Source organism: Psammomys obesus, unplaced genomic scaffold (assembly GCF_907164565.1).
Source record: "Psammomys obesus unplaced genomic scaffold, mPsaObe1.curated_primary_1811, whole genome shotgun sequence".
Lineage (NCBI taxonomy): Eukaryota > Metazoa > Chordata > Mammalia > Rodentia > Muridae > Psammomys > Psammomys obesus.
In genome coordinates this window covers 10366651-10382461 of record NW_026586173.1, presented here as the reverse complement: position 1 = coordinate 10382461, position 15811 = coordinate 10366651, and the positions used below count along the sequence as shown (strand labels likewise).

The following is a 15811-nucleotide window of genomic DNA, read 5'->3' as shown; positions in this document are numbered from 1 at the left end:
TTTGTGGGCATTCCCAGAAAGGGACCATTGGGGCTCACAGCTTGGGGTGACTTTGCAAACATCAGGCAAGAGGGTGCATGGCCTGACATTGGGGAGCCAGCCCGGAAGACCAACAACCAATGGCAGGCTCAGAGATGGTGTGGAGGAACCTGATTGGTTGCCCAAAGCTATGTGGAGTGCTCTCTCTTCCGAGCATCTTCTAGTTCTCGGATTGAGCTAGAACTCCAAGAGTGACTCTGGTCCCTCTCACCTCCCCCTCAGCTTAGAACCCCTGATCTCACACCTGTCCTCACCCACAGGCTGGACCATTTGGAAGAGGACCAACAGTCTTTTGTTTTCATTTCTGTGTATTTGTGAGTTTTTTGTTTGTTTGTTTGTTTGTTGGCGGGGTTTGTTTCTTGTGTTTTTGTTTTTTTGAGAGTGAGAAAGAACACATGTTTGGGTAGAGAGAAAGGTGGAGAGGATCTGGGAGGAGTTGAAGGAGGAAAAAAACACAATCAAAATATATTGTATGAAAACATTTTCACTAAAATATAAGAGATAATGAACCTCTCCCCTACCAAAAAGTCATGACACTACAAAATAAAATCAAAGATGATATCTTTGGACACAAACACACACAAAAAAATCCTCACATTCATTCTAAATAATGTTTATGGATTGAATTCTCAGATATATTACTCCTCCTCCTCCTTCCAGCTTTTCAAGACAGGGTTTTTCTGTGTAGCCCTGGCTGTCTTGGAACTTGCTGTCTAGATCAAGCTGGCCTCAAACTCAGAGATTCGCCTTTTTCAGCCTCCTAAATTCTGGGATTAAACCTTTGTGCCACCACTGCCCTGTAAGTAATAGTTACATTACTTTTTTTAAATTGCACTCTACATTATCGCTTCTTATATGCAAAATATAGATGTGGTTTTCATATCATAAAATGCTTTACTTTTTGCTATGAGACCATTAAAATCTTTCCTCATAAAAGACATCCTAACTGTAATAAAAGGGAGCCCTTCTCCAGCTCACTGCAGAAATGGCTAATTCTACTACTGGTAGAGAAAACACACGAGATGAGCCTGAACCAAAGGGCATGAGGAAGTCCCCAAAAGAAAACACTCAGTAGTGGGACATCTCATTGGATACAGGAGCCCTTTGAAAGAGCTACTAGGCAAAACTGGAGGGGGGAAGTGCACAACAAAACAAAGCAGGAATCATGTTAAAATCCAAAGTATAAAAGAAGTAGAATGAGCCTCAGTTAACACCAATAAATGACAAGACAAGCTCTGTGTGGAAGGATTTCTAATGCTTTATGTAGACATACTACTCAGAGTGGGGCGAACTTACCTAGTTCTTTTTTGGGGGGAGGGGTTCGAGACAAGCTTCCTCTGTGTAGCCCTCACTGCCCTGGATTTGCTTTGTAGATCAGGCTGACCTTGAACTTACAGAGATCCACTTGCCTCTGCCTTCCTAGGGCTGGGATCACAGGCATGGACCACTGTGCCCTGCTCCTACCTAGTTCTTAAGTAAAGGCAGCACATAGCACCTCTTACAAAGATCCCCTGTAGAAAGAAGGGGGGCGGTAGGGAGGGCTAAGAGCTTCCCAGAAGAGAAACTATCTTAGGGAAGTGATCAAAGTCAGTATTAATAGTGCTAAGCATGTGCCTCAAAATGTGATGAAAATGCCACTTTATTTCTGTGGTCTCCCTACAGTTAGTCATGGGCAAAAAATCAGCACAATTCAAAATTGAGGGACAACTCATAATATATATGGCCCTTAACCCTCAAAATGAATGAGGTCTTCAAAAACAAATTGGTCTGAGAGAGTTTTGAAGCTGTGAATTGACTTAATAGTTAGAAGATGACTTAATAGTTAGAAGAAGGAAAACCTACCCGAACATAGAGAGGATTCTGGAACAAAAACAGAACAAGCCATTCAAGATCTGAGAAACTATAAGCTATAGTTTCAATATAATGTATTAAAATTGGTTTATGAGCTACAACAAATGTCCTGAACTAATGTAAGCAAAGGCTAACAGGAGAAATTGTTAAGTGGGTCATGTGGAAGTCTGTATTAGTTTTGTAACTTCATTGTAATACTTCTAAAACTTCTAAAATTGTAAATTCAGATCTTAAGAGCTAAAGAATGATGTAAAAAACACCACTCAGTAATTAAAACCATCTTGATTTAATTTTTTTCTTTTTTTAGTTTTAGGCAATAATGATTAAATCCCTGTATTATGGAATTAGATAAAAGAAACATCTCCCTAGGGAACAGCTAAATGGGGCATAAGGCACAGGATGGCGTCTCATTAAGCAGATACTTAGTATGTGAAGAGATTTTTGCTACTGCAGATCTGTCTAATGTTTAAATGACTCTTGCCTGGAAAACAATGGTCCAGGTCAACCACCAGGAACTCTGGAAGATATAGAGAGATCCTTAGATAGTTGCAATGAATAGCCAACTCCACAAAAAGCATTTCATTTCTCCCAACTAGCACCTTTATGTCACCTGTACAAGGAACATCTCTATTTTCTCTATATGTTTGTTTATTTAAAACATTCTGTAATCATAGAAAAGTACAATTTTATAATATTTATGTTACTTTCAAGTTTGAAGTAATTTCAAAATTTATAAAACATTACAAAAAAAACAGTATTGAAAACATTCCTGTATATCATTTATTCGTCTTTTCAAAATGTTAATATTGAAGATAGCACAATAATAGTACAATAATCAAAACCATGATAGGACCATTGAAGTGTCACTGTGAGCTAAGGTAAAGGCTATATTCAGTTGCTAACAGTTGTCCCACAAATGTCCTTCATCTGAACTCCTCAGTGCACTTAACTGCCCTGGCTCCTTACTTCCTCCAATAATTAATTGACAGTTCCTCAGCCTGTGTCTCTCAAGGCCTTGATCCTTCTGAGAAGTGTAATAAAGCAGGGATACTCCCAATGTGGCTTCATTTAAAGCATCTCTGCATAGTCTCCAGGCCGGCTGGAAGGAGCCTGAACTGGGTTTCCTGCAGGAAGAATTTGCAATTACCAGCAAGCCCTAGAGCAGATGGAGGAGGGTGGGAATATGGTTGACAGGAGCAGGCCTGCACCACTCCCACCCCACCACCCCTGGCTCACAGATAAAGGGAATTTCTAAATCTCTTGTCTCTTTGAACACCTTCCACAGTGCCAAGTTTCTAGTATCATTCACAAAAACCGCTGAGGGGGTGAATGCCCAAGGTGACTCATCAGGGCTCGTTAGGACTAGGAGTAATTAACAGCCATGGTCTCCAACCTTGGCATTTTACATCAAAACCACATTATCAAGGACAAGTGTTTCCTCTCTTACATGCTTTTTCATGTGAAGGTAGCACCCTCCCCGTCAGGGTCCTAAGAGCTGAAGAAAACAAGTCAACAGCACAGACCACGTGGTACTACATCACCACCTAGTGTTCAAAGTGACACAGTGCAGCCATCTACCCCTGCTGCTCTGCTCATCCCTGGGACTAACTGGTTCATGATCTTCAAGAAGCAAATATAAAGATTTGGGCAAGTTTGCTCTAACTTTCCAGCGGGACAAAAGATATTTTCCAGCGGAAAGCTCTGGAGTCGAACAATCTCTCCTCTCCTTTCAGCCACTATACTAGTGGTTCTCAACTTGGGGTGGTGACCCACATATATTTACATTACACTTCATATTTACAATTCATAACAATGACAAAATTACAGTTACTAAGTAGCAACAAAATAATTTTATGGTTGGGACTCATCACAACACAAGGAACTGTATTAAATGGTCTCAGCACTAGGAAAGTTGAGAAACGCCGCTCTATACACTTTTGTAAACTAAAACCTTCCATGTCAACCTGAAACAATCAGACCTTCATGAAAGGTTTGAGATTTAGCAAAAATGGCCAAATTAATTTCCGGAGGCCAACCTGCAAGTGGGAACAGGAGCTCTAACACCAATTGCCTCCATTTGAACACCAGCTCCTTCATCCTCATCCTCTCCTTTCTCCCACATGCTGTGAGTCTGTCTTCTGACCATCTTGAGGCAAGACAGAACCCTAAGTACCTTGCTATGCTTCAAAAGCAGGCCAGTTACCTAAACAGGCTGCATGTTCTTAAGTGTTTCTTACCAGAAAGGCTTCTTGTGTACTGAGCACACCAGCTCCTGCTCAGTTCTTTTTTGCTTAAAGATGGGATTTGGGGAAGAGGGAAGGAGGGTGGGACTCGGACAAGAAGAGGGAGGAGCCTATGACTGGGATATAAAGTGAATGAATGAATGAATGAATGGATGGATGAAGGCAGGGTCTCACACTGGGCCTTGGGTTTAAAAATTTGTCTTTGCTGGCTGTCAAGTAATCTCCCAAAATCCACCTGTCTTCACTTCCATGCCACTGGGATTACAGAAACCTGCCACCAGCTTTTTAAGTAGATGGTAAGGATCAAACTCAGGTTCCCTTGTCTGCATGGCAAGTACCTGACTTACAGTTATCGTCAATGTATCATTAACTTCTTAATATACCATTTTTAAAGAGTTTTATTGAAGATTCTTCTCTCATTCAATACTATAATTTTCCCTCCCTCCTCTCCTCCTACCCATCTCCAATCATTACTTTCTAACACAAAGTTAACATCTTCATTGTTTTCAAGACAATTCAAGAATTAATATTAATGTACTTGGCTCCTGGACTCTTATTTTTGTTCCTAATAAGTCTTCTAAAATTTTTTATTCAGTTTCTCAGCCCTTACATCAGCAAATGCCAATCAGTGTTCTCAGCTCTGAAACACTTGTATTTCTTTCTAGACAGCCCTGGGAACATGATAATAAATGTGACTTTTCTTGTTGTCACAACAGAAGTGTTAATACAAAACAAGCGCATCCTAATTTGCTCAGAACAAAGAATCCCACATGCCTTATTTGTATAACTGGGTAACTGTAAAGAGTGGAAGGTAGGAAGTAGAACAGAATGCTATGGTGTACTACCTGCATGATTTGGGTTAATTAAATGTGTTCTCACCTAGAAAAGAGAAGTAACATTGGAAGTTACAACCTTGAGTTGTCTTTAAAACATTTTAAAGTGAAGGTATACACTTAGCTGGGACCAGGTGTCCTGATTAGTGTTTTGTCAACTTGATACAAGCTAATTATCTAGGCTGAGAAAATGCCTCAATCAGACTACCTGTAGGCAAGTCTGTAAGGTATTTTCTTGATTAGTGTTTTATTTGGGAGCACCTAGACAACTGTGGGCAGTGCTACCCCTCAGCAGGTGATTCTGGGTGATATGTGAAAGCAATCAGAGCAAGCCAGCAGGCAGAAATTCTCCATGGTCTGCCTCCCTATTAGAGCCTTGAGTTTCTGCCCTGACTTCCCTTAATGATGGAGTTTTACGATGAAATAAATCATTTCCTCCCCACACTGCTTTTGGTCATGGTGCTTATCACAACAATGAAAATGTAACTAGGACAGCAGGAATATGTGTTTGAACATCAGTATTAGTTTAAACATATTCTAGCTAATTATTTTTATTGTTATTTAACTGGACAAGATAGCCCCAAAACAGCCTTTTCAGTGCTTCTTCCATGAGAATGGCAATAGGTGAAGACCATGTGTATTCACAGAAGACCTGCCTCTTCTGTAGTCTTGGCCACTTGAGACTTGAGCTACTGAATATGTTCCAAAAACAGTGTGTGCAGGCGGTGGCATTCTCATTTTGTAAAGCAGCTAAGTTAGAGGAAGAGTCCAAATTCAGCAGTAGGACTGGGAAGTTAAGTGTTGACAAGATAACTTCCAAACTGGTCCCCAAGACTGGGGCCTCCAGAATGTACCTATTAAGTGCAGAGCAAGGATACATGCAACCATGGGGGACTGCTATCGGAAGAGACCAGTCTTTGGTAGGGTTGAAGCTTCATTGTACTGGGCAAAGCTTCTTCCCATGAGTTCTGACTAGGAAGCTGAGAGCTCAGCAACAAAAGTCCCGAGTGATGGCCGAGTTCTCTTGAAGAGAACAACTCTCAGCAGACTCCACAGGGGCCTTGAAGGAAAGGCATGCACTGCTCCATAACAGGAAGCACAGTCATGGATTCCTGTTCTGTATAAATGTTTCTAGATGCCTGAATATTGGAACATCCAAAGCATAAATGTATGAGAAATGAGACACAATAAATATGCTTTCTACCTACCACCAAATGCTGCCACCACTTTGTAATTGCAAGGCTGGACCTTCAACCAGTGGAGATGAGCCAGCCAGCCCCACTGGCTTCCTAGAAACTTGCTAGCAAACAACTAATTCACCAGAGCTTGGCCTGATTCTGTAGCTCCAATGCCACCATTCCAGATTCAACAGACACAGGCTGCCTAACCATAGTCTACTAAAATGTCAGGTGGATATCGAGGCAAAAGCCAAAACAATAATAAAATAAAAAACCCTGCCACTGACTACACAGCTATGGCTCCAAAAATGGTCTATATCATACTACCTTGATATGTCTAATTTCAGTAGTGACAATGGAAGAGTTGGAGAAACAATTTAGTATACTGAGCTGTAGCATCAATCAAACTATGAAGCAAAAGTCTTCAGCTTCCCAGCCCTTAAATCACTCTTCCCTTTTGCTCACTCATACATAATATTTCACTGGAGAACACCCAATCCTTTCTGTCAAGTGTAGGCAACATAAAAAGTCCTTAGAAGCATTCTAGAGAACCTTCTCATGGTTGTCAGTAGTCAGTCACTACTTGGCCTTCAGAATCATCTCTGGGCCTCTGTATAGACTCTTTTGCTTGCCGAAAACTATCATTAAGCACCACAGTTGTTTGGAACCAGATAGGCCCCTCCAAACCATGACTGACACCTGACTAGTTTTTTTGGGGGGGGTTGTTGTTTTGTTTTGTTTAACCAAGACTTACTGAAAGTAACTACATGGAGATAATAATTAAAAACAGTAACACATTTACTATTCCTAGAACCCATAGCTGTACCACTCTCAAGGAAAATTTCACAAGCATCTTCCTCCTGAGGCTCTGCTTGGGCTGAGAGACAACAAGGTTGCTCATTTCCTCCTACAACAATGTCCCCAAGATGTTGCAACCTCAACAAATTCCACAGATCTTCTCTCTAGCTCCCAGCACAAAGAAATAAACTCATCAAGAGTCTCAATATCTCTGCATTCTTCTGCCACTACCCTGTAGGTGCCTCAGGTTCATTTCTGCCAGTGTCAGACAGCCTGAAAACAAAGAGATGCTGTTTAGAATGGAAGGCCACCTGACCTGAAGGACAACCCTTCCAAAATACGAGCAAAATTTAAACATATTTTTGCACGTAAATTAGTATTGAAGAGCATAAATAAATATCCCATAAGGCTGTTTATCGTTACTGATTTTTTATTTAAAAAATTACAAGGAGCAATTTCCAGCATATTTTATAAAAGTTCTGCCATATCAAACATTTTGTATCACTTAATTCCAATGAAGAGCTGCCTTTTTTTTTTTTTTCCTTTTAAGGTACTAATTCCAACTGATGGGACATGTGTCCTTAAAATAGAAAGTTTCCATCATTTATTCAAATGTCAAAATTAAGATTTTGAGAAGTTTATTGCTTTATGGTGGGCAAGATGCTACTAGCACATTTTAAGTAAATAAACTTTATTAAAAACTATGAGGTCATTTCTGTTTAAAACTTTCAGGATAATTCACAGAAAATAGATATATTTATTCAAAGTACACATTGAAGGGCTGGCCATCTAGCTATGAACATTAAAGGTGTAGCAGCTCTTGAAAGAAACAACACACAGTGGTTCCGCTTGGTGCACTACACATAATTGAAATGAGTAAAACTGGAAGACCAGTACTGTTATGCTATGTTCTGTTAGGATCTTTAAACAAAGAAAAATCACACACTTAGTAGTCCATTTGTGCTTAAAATATTCATATGCGTGAGAAGCTTAAAGAAAAGACCTCTGTACATGATCATCAAAAGAAAAGTTATACATTTTTTTTTTTTTAAATTGCACTGTTATTTAAACCACTTTCCTAAAGTCAAACCCTCCTTTGCAGCTGGCACAGTTTTTCAGGTCTAATTGGCAACTTGGGGAGGCCCCTCTGGTATTAGTGAAGTAAAAAAGGTGGTGATAAAAGACCAAGCTGAAGCCATTAACCCGGGCCTTTGAACTGCACTGGAATCTTCACCTGCATCTTCTGCACTCTCATCTTCTAGTCCATCATCCATAAGGCGCTCCTTTCAAACAACATAAACATACTCTGAGTAACTGGAACCACAAACACCAACCTATAATAGCACAGGGGACAGCTAAATACTTTCTTCTAAGTATGTAGGTCAAATGGTAGATCTGAGGCCATTAGAAATCTCTGTGAAGTCTAAAATTCCTAAATAATTCTGCAGTATACAAATAATAATGCTAATTATTTATTTGCAGTATGCAAACATATTGCCAGTATTACAAATTCTCACCACAAACATAATTTTCTTTCAAGACTACTTTTTGAGTCTAATTCTTCCCACTTATTCCAACATATGTAATGACTGACTCAGTGGTACATGCTAAGTTCCCCAAATGAAACCACCACAGTTTCTACATTAGCTTTTCTTTGGGTACTTCCACAGATATCTATGGATCATCCAAGACTCCGTTATTATTTGTGTCCCATATAGGGCTAAGGATTATCTACCTTTAATATCTACACAAGCTTAATAACCTACCATTTCTTCAAGTTCTAGATTGTTTGCATTTTGCCCATCATTGTTAACTTCAACATTGTTGGGAGCCTGTTGCTGACCGCCTTCTTGCCTGAAAGGAAACCATCCAGCTTGGTGTCTGTTCGGTAAAATGAAAAGAAAATGAGCCACAATCACTTGTATTTGTAACACAATAAAATAGTTTCCCTCAAGAAAAAAAAAAAAAATGATAAAAACAAATAGTATCTGCCTTTGTGCCAAGAAATTTCTCAAGGAAATAACAGTAAAACAAAACCCAATTCAAATCTAAAAGCTTATCTTGGACATAACTGGCTCAATGTGACACATTAAATCACAAAATCTTTTGGGGCTTTTTTTTTTCAAAGTAAAATATAACTAGGTATATATCTTTCTTCCTTAGAGAGAAGGCAAGGCCAGGGGGGAAAAAAAATCTACCTATGAAAAAAGTGTGACCTCTGTTTATATAAGTATTGATAAATATCACTTAAAAGAAACATACTTAAAGCATTTATCAAATATTTGAGTTCTAAATAACTGGAAGTCTGTGAATCACTGAATTAAAAATGTATATAAAATACAATAAACAAAAACTCTGCTTTTAAAAAATTCTGATAAATATTCTTACGTTAATACCTCTTACCCTTGCTTTTGGTTAGCACCAACAGGCCAGATACCTGAAGGCCAATAGTAAAAATCCTTCCTTCAACATTTCTAAATGACTACACTATGCCAGAGTCTGTGATAAACAGTTTCAAAAGCAATTAAAAGAAACCACAAATGGTTAATATCCGTCACTCACAAATACACCAGCAGCATGGCTCCCATTACCATGATAAACCGACTAAAGGAGGAGTAGAAGTATACGATGCTGAGGAGAACTGCAGCTCTGGAGAATGTGTACACCCAGTCGAGCCAGTCCCGGTTGAAGTCTTCTTCGTTTAGTATTGGGCCTCCCTGTGCATTCATTTGAACATTCTCATTCATGGGTCCGTTTTCTTGGGCCACTAGGTTAGGAGCTGGTGGAGGCTCTTCTCCAGGAACATGTGCCACATTCAGAGGCGGTGATGCAACAGGCTGGGCTGAGCTGGCATGTGATGTGGCCTGAGCTGTAACTGCAGCTTGACTGAAATATTCACCAAAATATTGAAAACAAAAGAAACAATAACAACAAACAAACTTTAACATACTATGAATTTTTAAATGTCTTAGGTATTGCAAAATTTTTTAAACCATAATCTTGAGTATCATACACTTGCTCTGTATTTCTAGGAAGCAGTTTCCAGTGGAATAGTGGGGCTACGGAAAAGGTGTTTGCTTAGCCTGGCAATCTCAGCTCACCACAAAGAGAAAAAAGAAATAACCAATATTATGGTTAAATTGGCTTGCAAGCTGATAGGGAGTAGGTACAAATCTTTCGATTAATGACTTTTTACTATTCTACATGGGATGAACACCTCAGAGCTACCAAATTCCCCTCAAGCCACACTCTGACTTGCTTGTCTAAATATGGGTTTAAATATTAAATAAATCCTGGAAAAAAAAATACTCTGTAACCCCAACCCTGGTTTGGAGGCACCTCCATTTGAGGATCTCAGGTTCCTCAACCTAAGAAAGACTCGTGTCCTGAAAAGTGCTGATATGACTGTGTGTCAGAACAGGGATATAGCAAGATGACCAGAGTGTGATCCGTGGAGCTCACATGATGCTTCCATCATGTGAGAAACAATCCCAGAAGCTGCCCTCTGCTTCTACATGTGCGACATAGTATGCACTTGCACACACACAAAGTAAAAATAAAATGTGATTTTAAGAAATTTTATTTTTTTTAAGTCAGAAAAAGGGCTGGGGATGTGACTCATTGTTATGGTGCCAACCTACCATGCATGAAAGCCAAGGACTCCATTCCTAGCATCACATTAAAACTGGGCATGGTAGCATGTACATACATATAGTCCCCACATTAAGAAGGTGGAAGCACTTCCAGAAACAGTTCAAGGTCACCTTTGGCTAAAAAAACCATTTTGAGGCCAGCCTTGGCTACATGAGACCCTGCCTCAGAAAGAAAACTAAGGTTAGAATTAGTCTGTACATTACAGGTCTGTCCCCACCCCCCCATAGTAACATGGCTGGGATTTAAGGGTAAGTTGTAGAATGAGTCTGATATGATTTTGTAAATACTGAAGCTGAAACAGGTACACAGGGATTTGTTTTACCATTTTGTAATATGTATTTTTGTTTTACTATTAAGTGTTTTTAAATGGTTAACTTGTTAATAAAGCTAGTTAAGACAGCTAAAGAAAATTAAGAAAATGATGTTCCACAGGCTATAAATTCCTATTTAAACCAATATGCTAGAACCTTGTTTCTAAATAAGCCTTTCATTTAAAAACATTTCTTATCCTATGACCACTTTGATACATGGGTGAGCTATTTTAAAGGTAAGAACCTGAGACTCAAAAGTTAAATCTCACACACACACATACACACACACACACACACACAAACACAGTAATTTGATTTCGACAGTAAGCTACAGCAATGTCTCACTCATTTTACATGATTCTCTTGGAGGTTACAAACAGAACAAATAGCATAAAACAAAGTACAAAGCCCAAAGGCATCACTAAAAGATAGTTGTCACTATAACACTATGCCACCCTGAAGCCAGTGTTTATGAATGAACACTAGCATAAGCGGCTCTTAAAGCAGGTAAACCTTGTACAAGTATTTATATACATCTCCTTCAGGATGGAGGAAAGAAAGTCAGTAGACATTTGGAATAAAAAAAAAAAAAAACTGATTCAACAGTATGTTTAAAAAAGTTACTTGAAGTAGGATAAGGTTATATTATGAGACAGAAAAGGCTACTGAGAAGTAAAATAGATTTAAAATGAGAAAAGATTTGGCTGAAATGTTGAAAGCAGGATTAAGAAACTTAATTTATATCATTTTTTTAAGGTTCTGGGTTCAGGGAAAAGCTAGAATCTACATGGTCAAGTCCAAGAGCTTTTCTGACAACTAATAAGGGAAGTATCACTGACAAAGAAGTCAGAAGGAAAGGCACTTAAAGAATGAAGGAGCCCAAGTTTAGGTATACTGAATTCAGGGCAAAGGCTATTACTCCACAGAGAACTTCCGAACAGGCAGCAACAGAGGAAGCACAGAAGGTGAAGAGCTAACAGCTGCAGCCATGGAAGAAAGGAATCCAAGAGCACAGCACAGGACAGACTGCTGGGTGTCAGCAGGCACAGAGTAGGCAGGTCAATATCTGTCAAACTGAGCAAGGAATGCTGCTCTTAAAAAGAAAGGTAGAAAGATGAGAAAGATAAAAAAGGAGAAGAACAATACAAACAGAGGAGGACACAAAACAGTGTGGAATGGATGCATAGGATGAGGATGAATGGGAGAACAAAGCAGAGACATAACTCAGTGATGAGATTGAATGCAGTGACCATATGGGTCACTAAGCCCTGTACTTCCTATGGCCCCTTTTCCTTTGACTTTTTGTCTCCATGTAGACCTGCAGCCTTTCAGGAATATTCTCTTTTGGACTTCTGCATCATGTTAAAAAAAAAAAAGTACCTGAATACTGCTAAATGAAATCAGGGGCAAGAAAAAAAGAGGCTAAGAGCAGACTTAGCTGATATAAAATGGAGGGCAATGCAATGCTTTTTCCATTCAACAAGTAATTTAAAGTGTCTTCTGAGTTTATAAATTCCTACCCAATAATTCTGAAGTAACTAAGAGATGATAGCAACAAATGCAATCCCAAATCAACTTAGTTAGGATAAAAGAGAACATTATGCAATTAACAGAGCAGCTAAAACAACGAGCTCAGACTTACTATTGCATATAATACTGATGAGCATACATTTGCTGCCACCACAGCATCTGCAATGGGCTGAGAGCAGGGTACACTGGGAATCCAGGTGGCATACCTTGTCCAGGAAACTGCTGATCCACATTTCTGCAATAAAGAATAAATGAAACCTTTTAATGTGTTCAAAAGCTAAAAACACTCCTTAGAACTGGTTTGTGAACTGTAAGTCAATCACTGATAGACTAGTTTTAAATCTTACTAAAAACATACCAATTATAACTATTCTTCAAATAACACACTACATCTTACCTAAGTTGGCCCTGTGAACAACAATATAGCCAAAATAAGTCATCCACAAAATATGCAGCAAAAATGAACAAAGCCAAGAATACTCTGATGTTTAAGTACATACTCTTTAAGAATCAAAGCTAGAAAATAAACCTCATGACATATTGAGGATTAGGTCACAGCCAAGTAATAAGTTTTTATTAAAAATATAGCAGCCAAATAATTTAAAATAAATACAAACATTTCAAATATAAACTATCCTTTAAAGAGTCAAGAGTGAAGAACATACTTCTGAATACATTTTTAAAATAAGTTAAAATTCTATTAGTTAAATAAAACTTGTGGAAAGTCAACATTAACTTCCTCATGCTTCAGTTTCCCTAATTCTGAAATGGAATCTTCCTCAAAATGTTGTCACTTTATATTAGTAAACACTAGAGTTATGATCTGAATGCAGCATGTCCCAGGTAGTCTCATGTGTTTGAACACTTGGTCCACAGCTGGTGACACTGTTTTAGAAAGTTGTGGAACCTTTAGAAGATACAATCTCGCTGGAGAAAAAGGGCGTCAGGGGAAAGGGGAAAGGCCTTAAAGTTTTAACAGGCCAGCCCCACTTCCTGTAGACCCTGTGCTTCCTGACCCACTGTGACCAGAGAGCCGCACTTCTGCAAAGGTGCCTTCCCCACCAGGATGGCACTTTCCCCTCCAACTGTGAGCCAAACTAAACGCTCCCTTAAGTTGCTTGCCAAACATTTGATCATAACAAAGTTACAGTTAATCAGCTTCACTTTTATTCCCCAGACCTTAAATAAGACTGCAACTCCAAAATATGTAATATAGGACTTAGCAATAAAAAGACTCCTAATGACATTTTGCTATACTCATAGATCAGTGCCTTGTTAAACCATCTTCAGAACTTCCTCCCACAGTAGATGGAAACAAAAACAGAGGCCCATAACAAACTGCAGAGAGTGAGAAACCTTGGAACACTCAATCCTAAATATGATGTCTCCATCAAATCATTCCCCTCAGAGCTCAGGGAACCTTATGGAAAAGGAGGTAGAAAGACTATAAGAGCCAGTGGAGATGGAGAACATCAAGGAAACGAGGCCTTCCAAACATACCAGGATTGACATACATATGAACTCTCAGAGACTGTGGGAGCAGGCACAGTCTCTACATGGTTCTAACACAAATGGGGTCCCAGCACTTAAGAAAAGAATACAAGCCCAAATCCTAACCCAGAAGCAATCTTCTCTAATGAAAAATTAATCTGCTCCAATAGAGTCTTACTACATATTCAAACAACTATTAAGGCCAGGCCTGATGCCCAGCAGTAGAGAGCCAACACAAAACAATACTTTTAGAAGCTTCTTGTTTCATAATGCTTTATCTGGCATTGTTTTTATTTATTTTTCTTTCCTTATAGGTCTTTTGCATATGTAGTACAGTTTCTAGTGTTGAGTTTTTATAGGATTTGTGTGTATGTGAATATGTGAGTCTCTGCAGCTCCATTTCTTGTACTTTTTCTTTGGCTTTTTTTCCCCTAGTAGTTTTGCTTGCTTCATCCCATTCCAGCTCATTTGTTTTTATCATTATTATATCATTATCATTATCATTATCATCATCATCATCATCATCATCATCATCATCATCATCATCATCATCATTTAGATGCCTGTTTGTATTCTAATGACAGAGAGAAAGCAAAGTTTGTGGATGTGGGTAAGTGGAAATAGATGAGGACCTAGGTGGAGTTGGGGGAGGAGAAACTGTGATCAGACTATATTATATGAAAACTGAAAATCTATTTTCAGTTAAAAAAAACCATAGATATTTGTATAAATAAAAAAACTATGGGGTATATATGCAAATAGACACAGCACTTGTGAATGTGCTAACTCTTTTGTTTGCACAGTGTGCGCAGTGTACACATCTGTTAATGTAGCATGTAGAAATGTGCAGGTACACAAGCATAAGGGACATGCTTATGGTACATGTACCTTATGCTTATGCTTGTGTACACGTGTGTGTGTGTGTGTGTGTGTGTGTGTTTGTGCGCGCGCGTGCGTGCATAGAGGCCAAAGGTCAGTACTGGCTGCCTTCCTTTATTGCTCACCACATCATTTTTTTGAAAGCCTGGAGCTTATCAATTCAACTAGAGTAGCTAAGCAGCCAGCCCCAGTAATTTGCTTATCCCTACTCCCACCATGTCCAGCCCTACTCCCAGAGCCGGGTTTACAGACATGTAGCACTGTGCTTAGCTTTTATGTGGGTACAGAAGATACAATCCAATTTTTTCAACCCTGGAAACTATAGACCTTTAAAAAGTGTAAAGAGTGATTTTTTTTTTATTTTTTTCTTCCTTTTATCTTAAGAGAAAGAAAATCCAGTCTTCTCATTCTGAAACTGACATAATAGATTGTATTTCTTAGAAATTTACGGACCTCTATTTGCAGGTGTAGGTTTATTCTACAGGTAGAATGAAGTTTAAAATAGATCCCTAACAGTTTAACTACCCCAAACTGTTCTAAATTAGGTCTCTACAACCAACATGTCTTCAGTGCATGTCTTTAGTCCCAGTACTCGGGAGGCAGATGCAGGCAGATCTGAGTTCGAGGCCAGCCTGGTCTACAGAGTGAGCGCCAAGACAGCCAGGGATACACAGGAAAGGAAAAAACAAAAACAAAAACCTGTCTCAAAAGAACATAGATAGATAGATAGATAGATAGATAGATAGATAGATAGATAGATAGACAGACAGACAGACAGAGATAGACAGACAGACAGAGATAGACAGACAGACAAAGTCTAGTGCTATTCCAGACATTGTTAATCTCTTAGGGTATCAAACACAAATTAAAGCAATGATGTGCTTTGTTTGTTTCCTAAGTTAGAAGACATTAAATTTAAAAATCTAGTAATATTCCAGATCCTGTTGATCCCTAGCAACACACACACACACACACACACACACACACACACACACACACACACA

General features: G+C 38.9%; 1 protein-coding gene across 1 annotated transcript in view; it reads right to left on the bottom strand.

The window, feature by feature from the left end:
• Positions 1-7354: 7354 nt before the first annotated feature.
• Positions 7355-15811, bottom strand: part of Herpud2 (HERPUD family member 2) — a 34287-nt gene continuing 25830 nt past the window's right edge. The window contains exons 5-8 of the mRNA XM_055601423.1: positions 12550-12672; positions 9505-9828; positions 8709-8823; positions 7355-8225 (exon numbers count right to left, since the gene is read on the bottom strand). Of these exons, the coding sequence (XP_055457398.1) occupies positions 8064-8225; positions 8709-8823; positions 9505-9828; positions 12550-12672 (724 nt within the window). The 3' untranslated portion in view covers positions 7355-8063. The remainder of the gene's footprint in view (positions 8226-8708; positions 8824-9504; positions 9829-12549; positions 12673-15811) is intronic.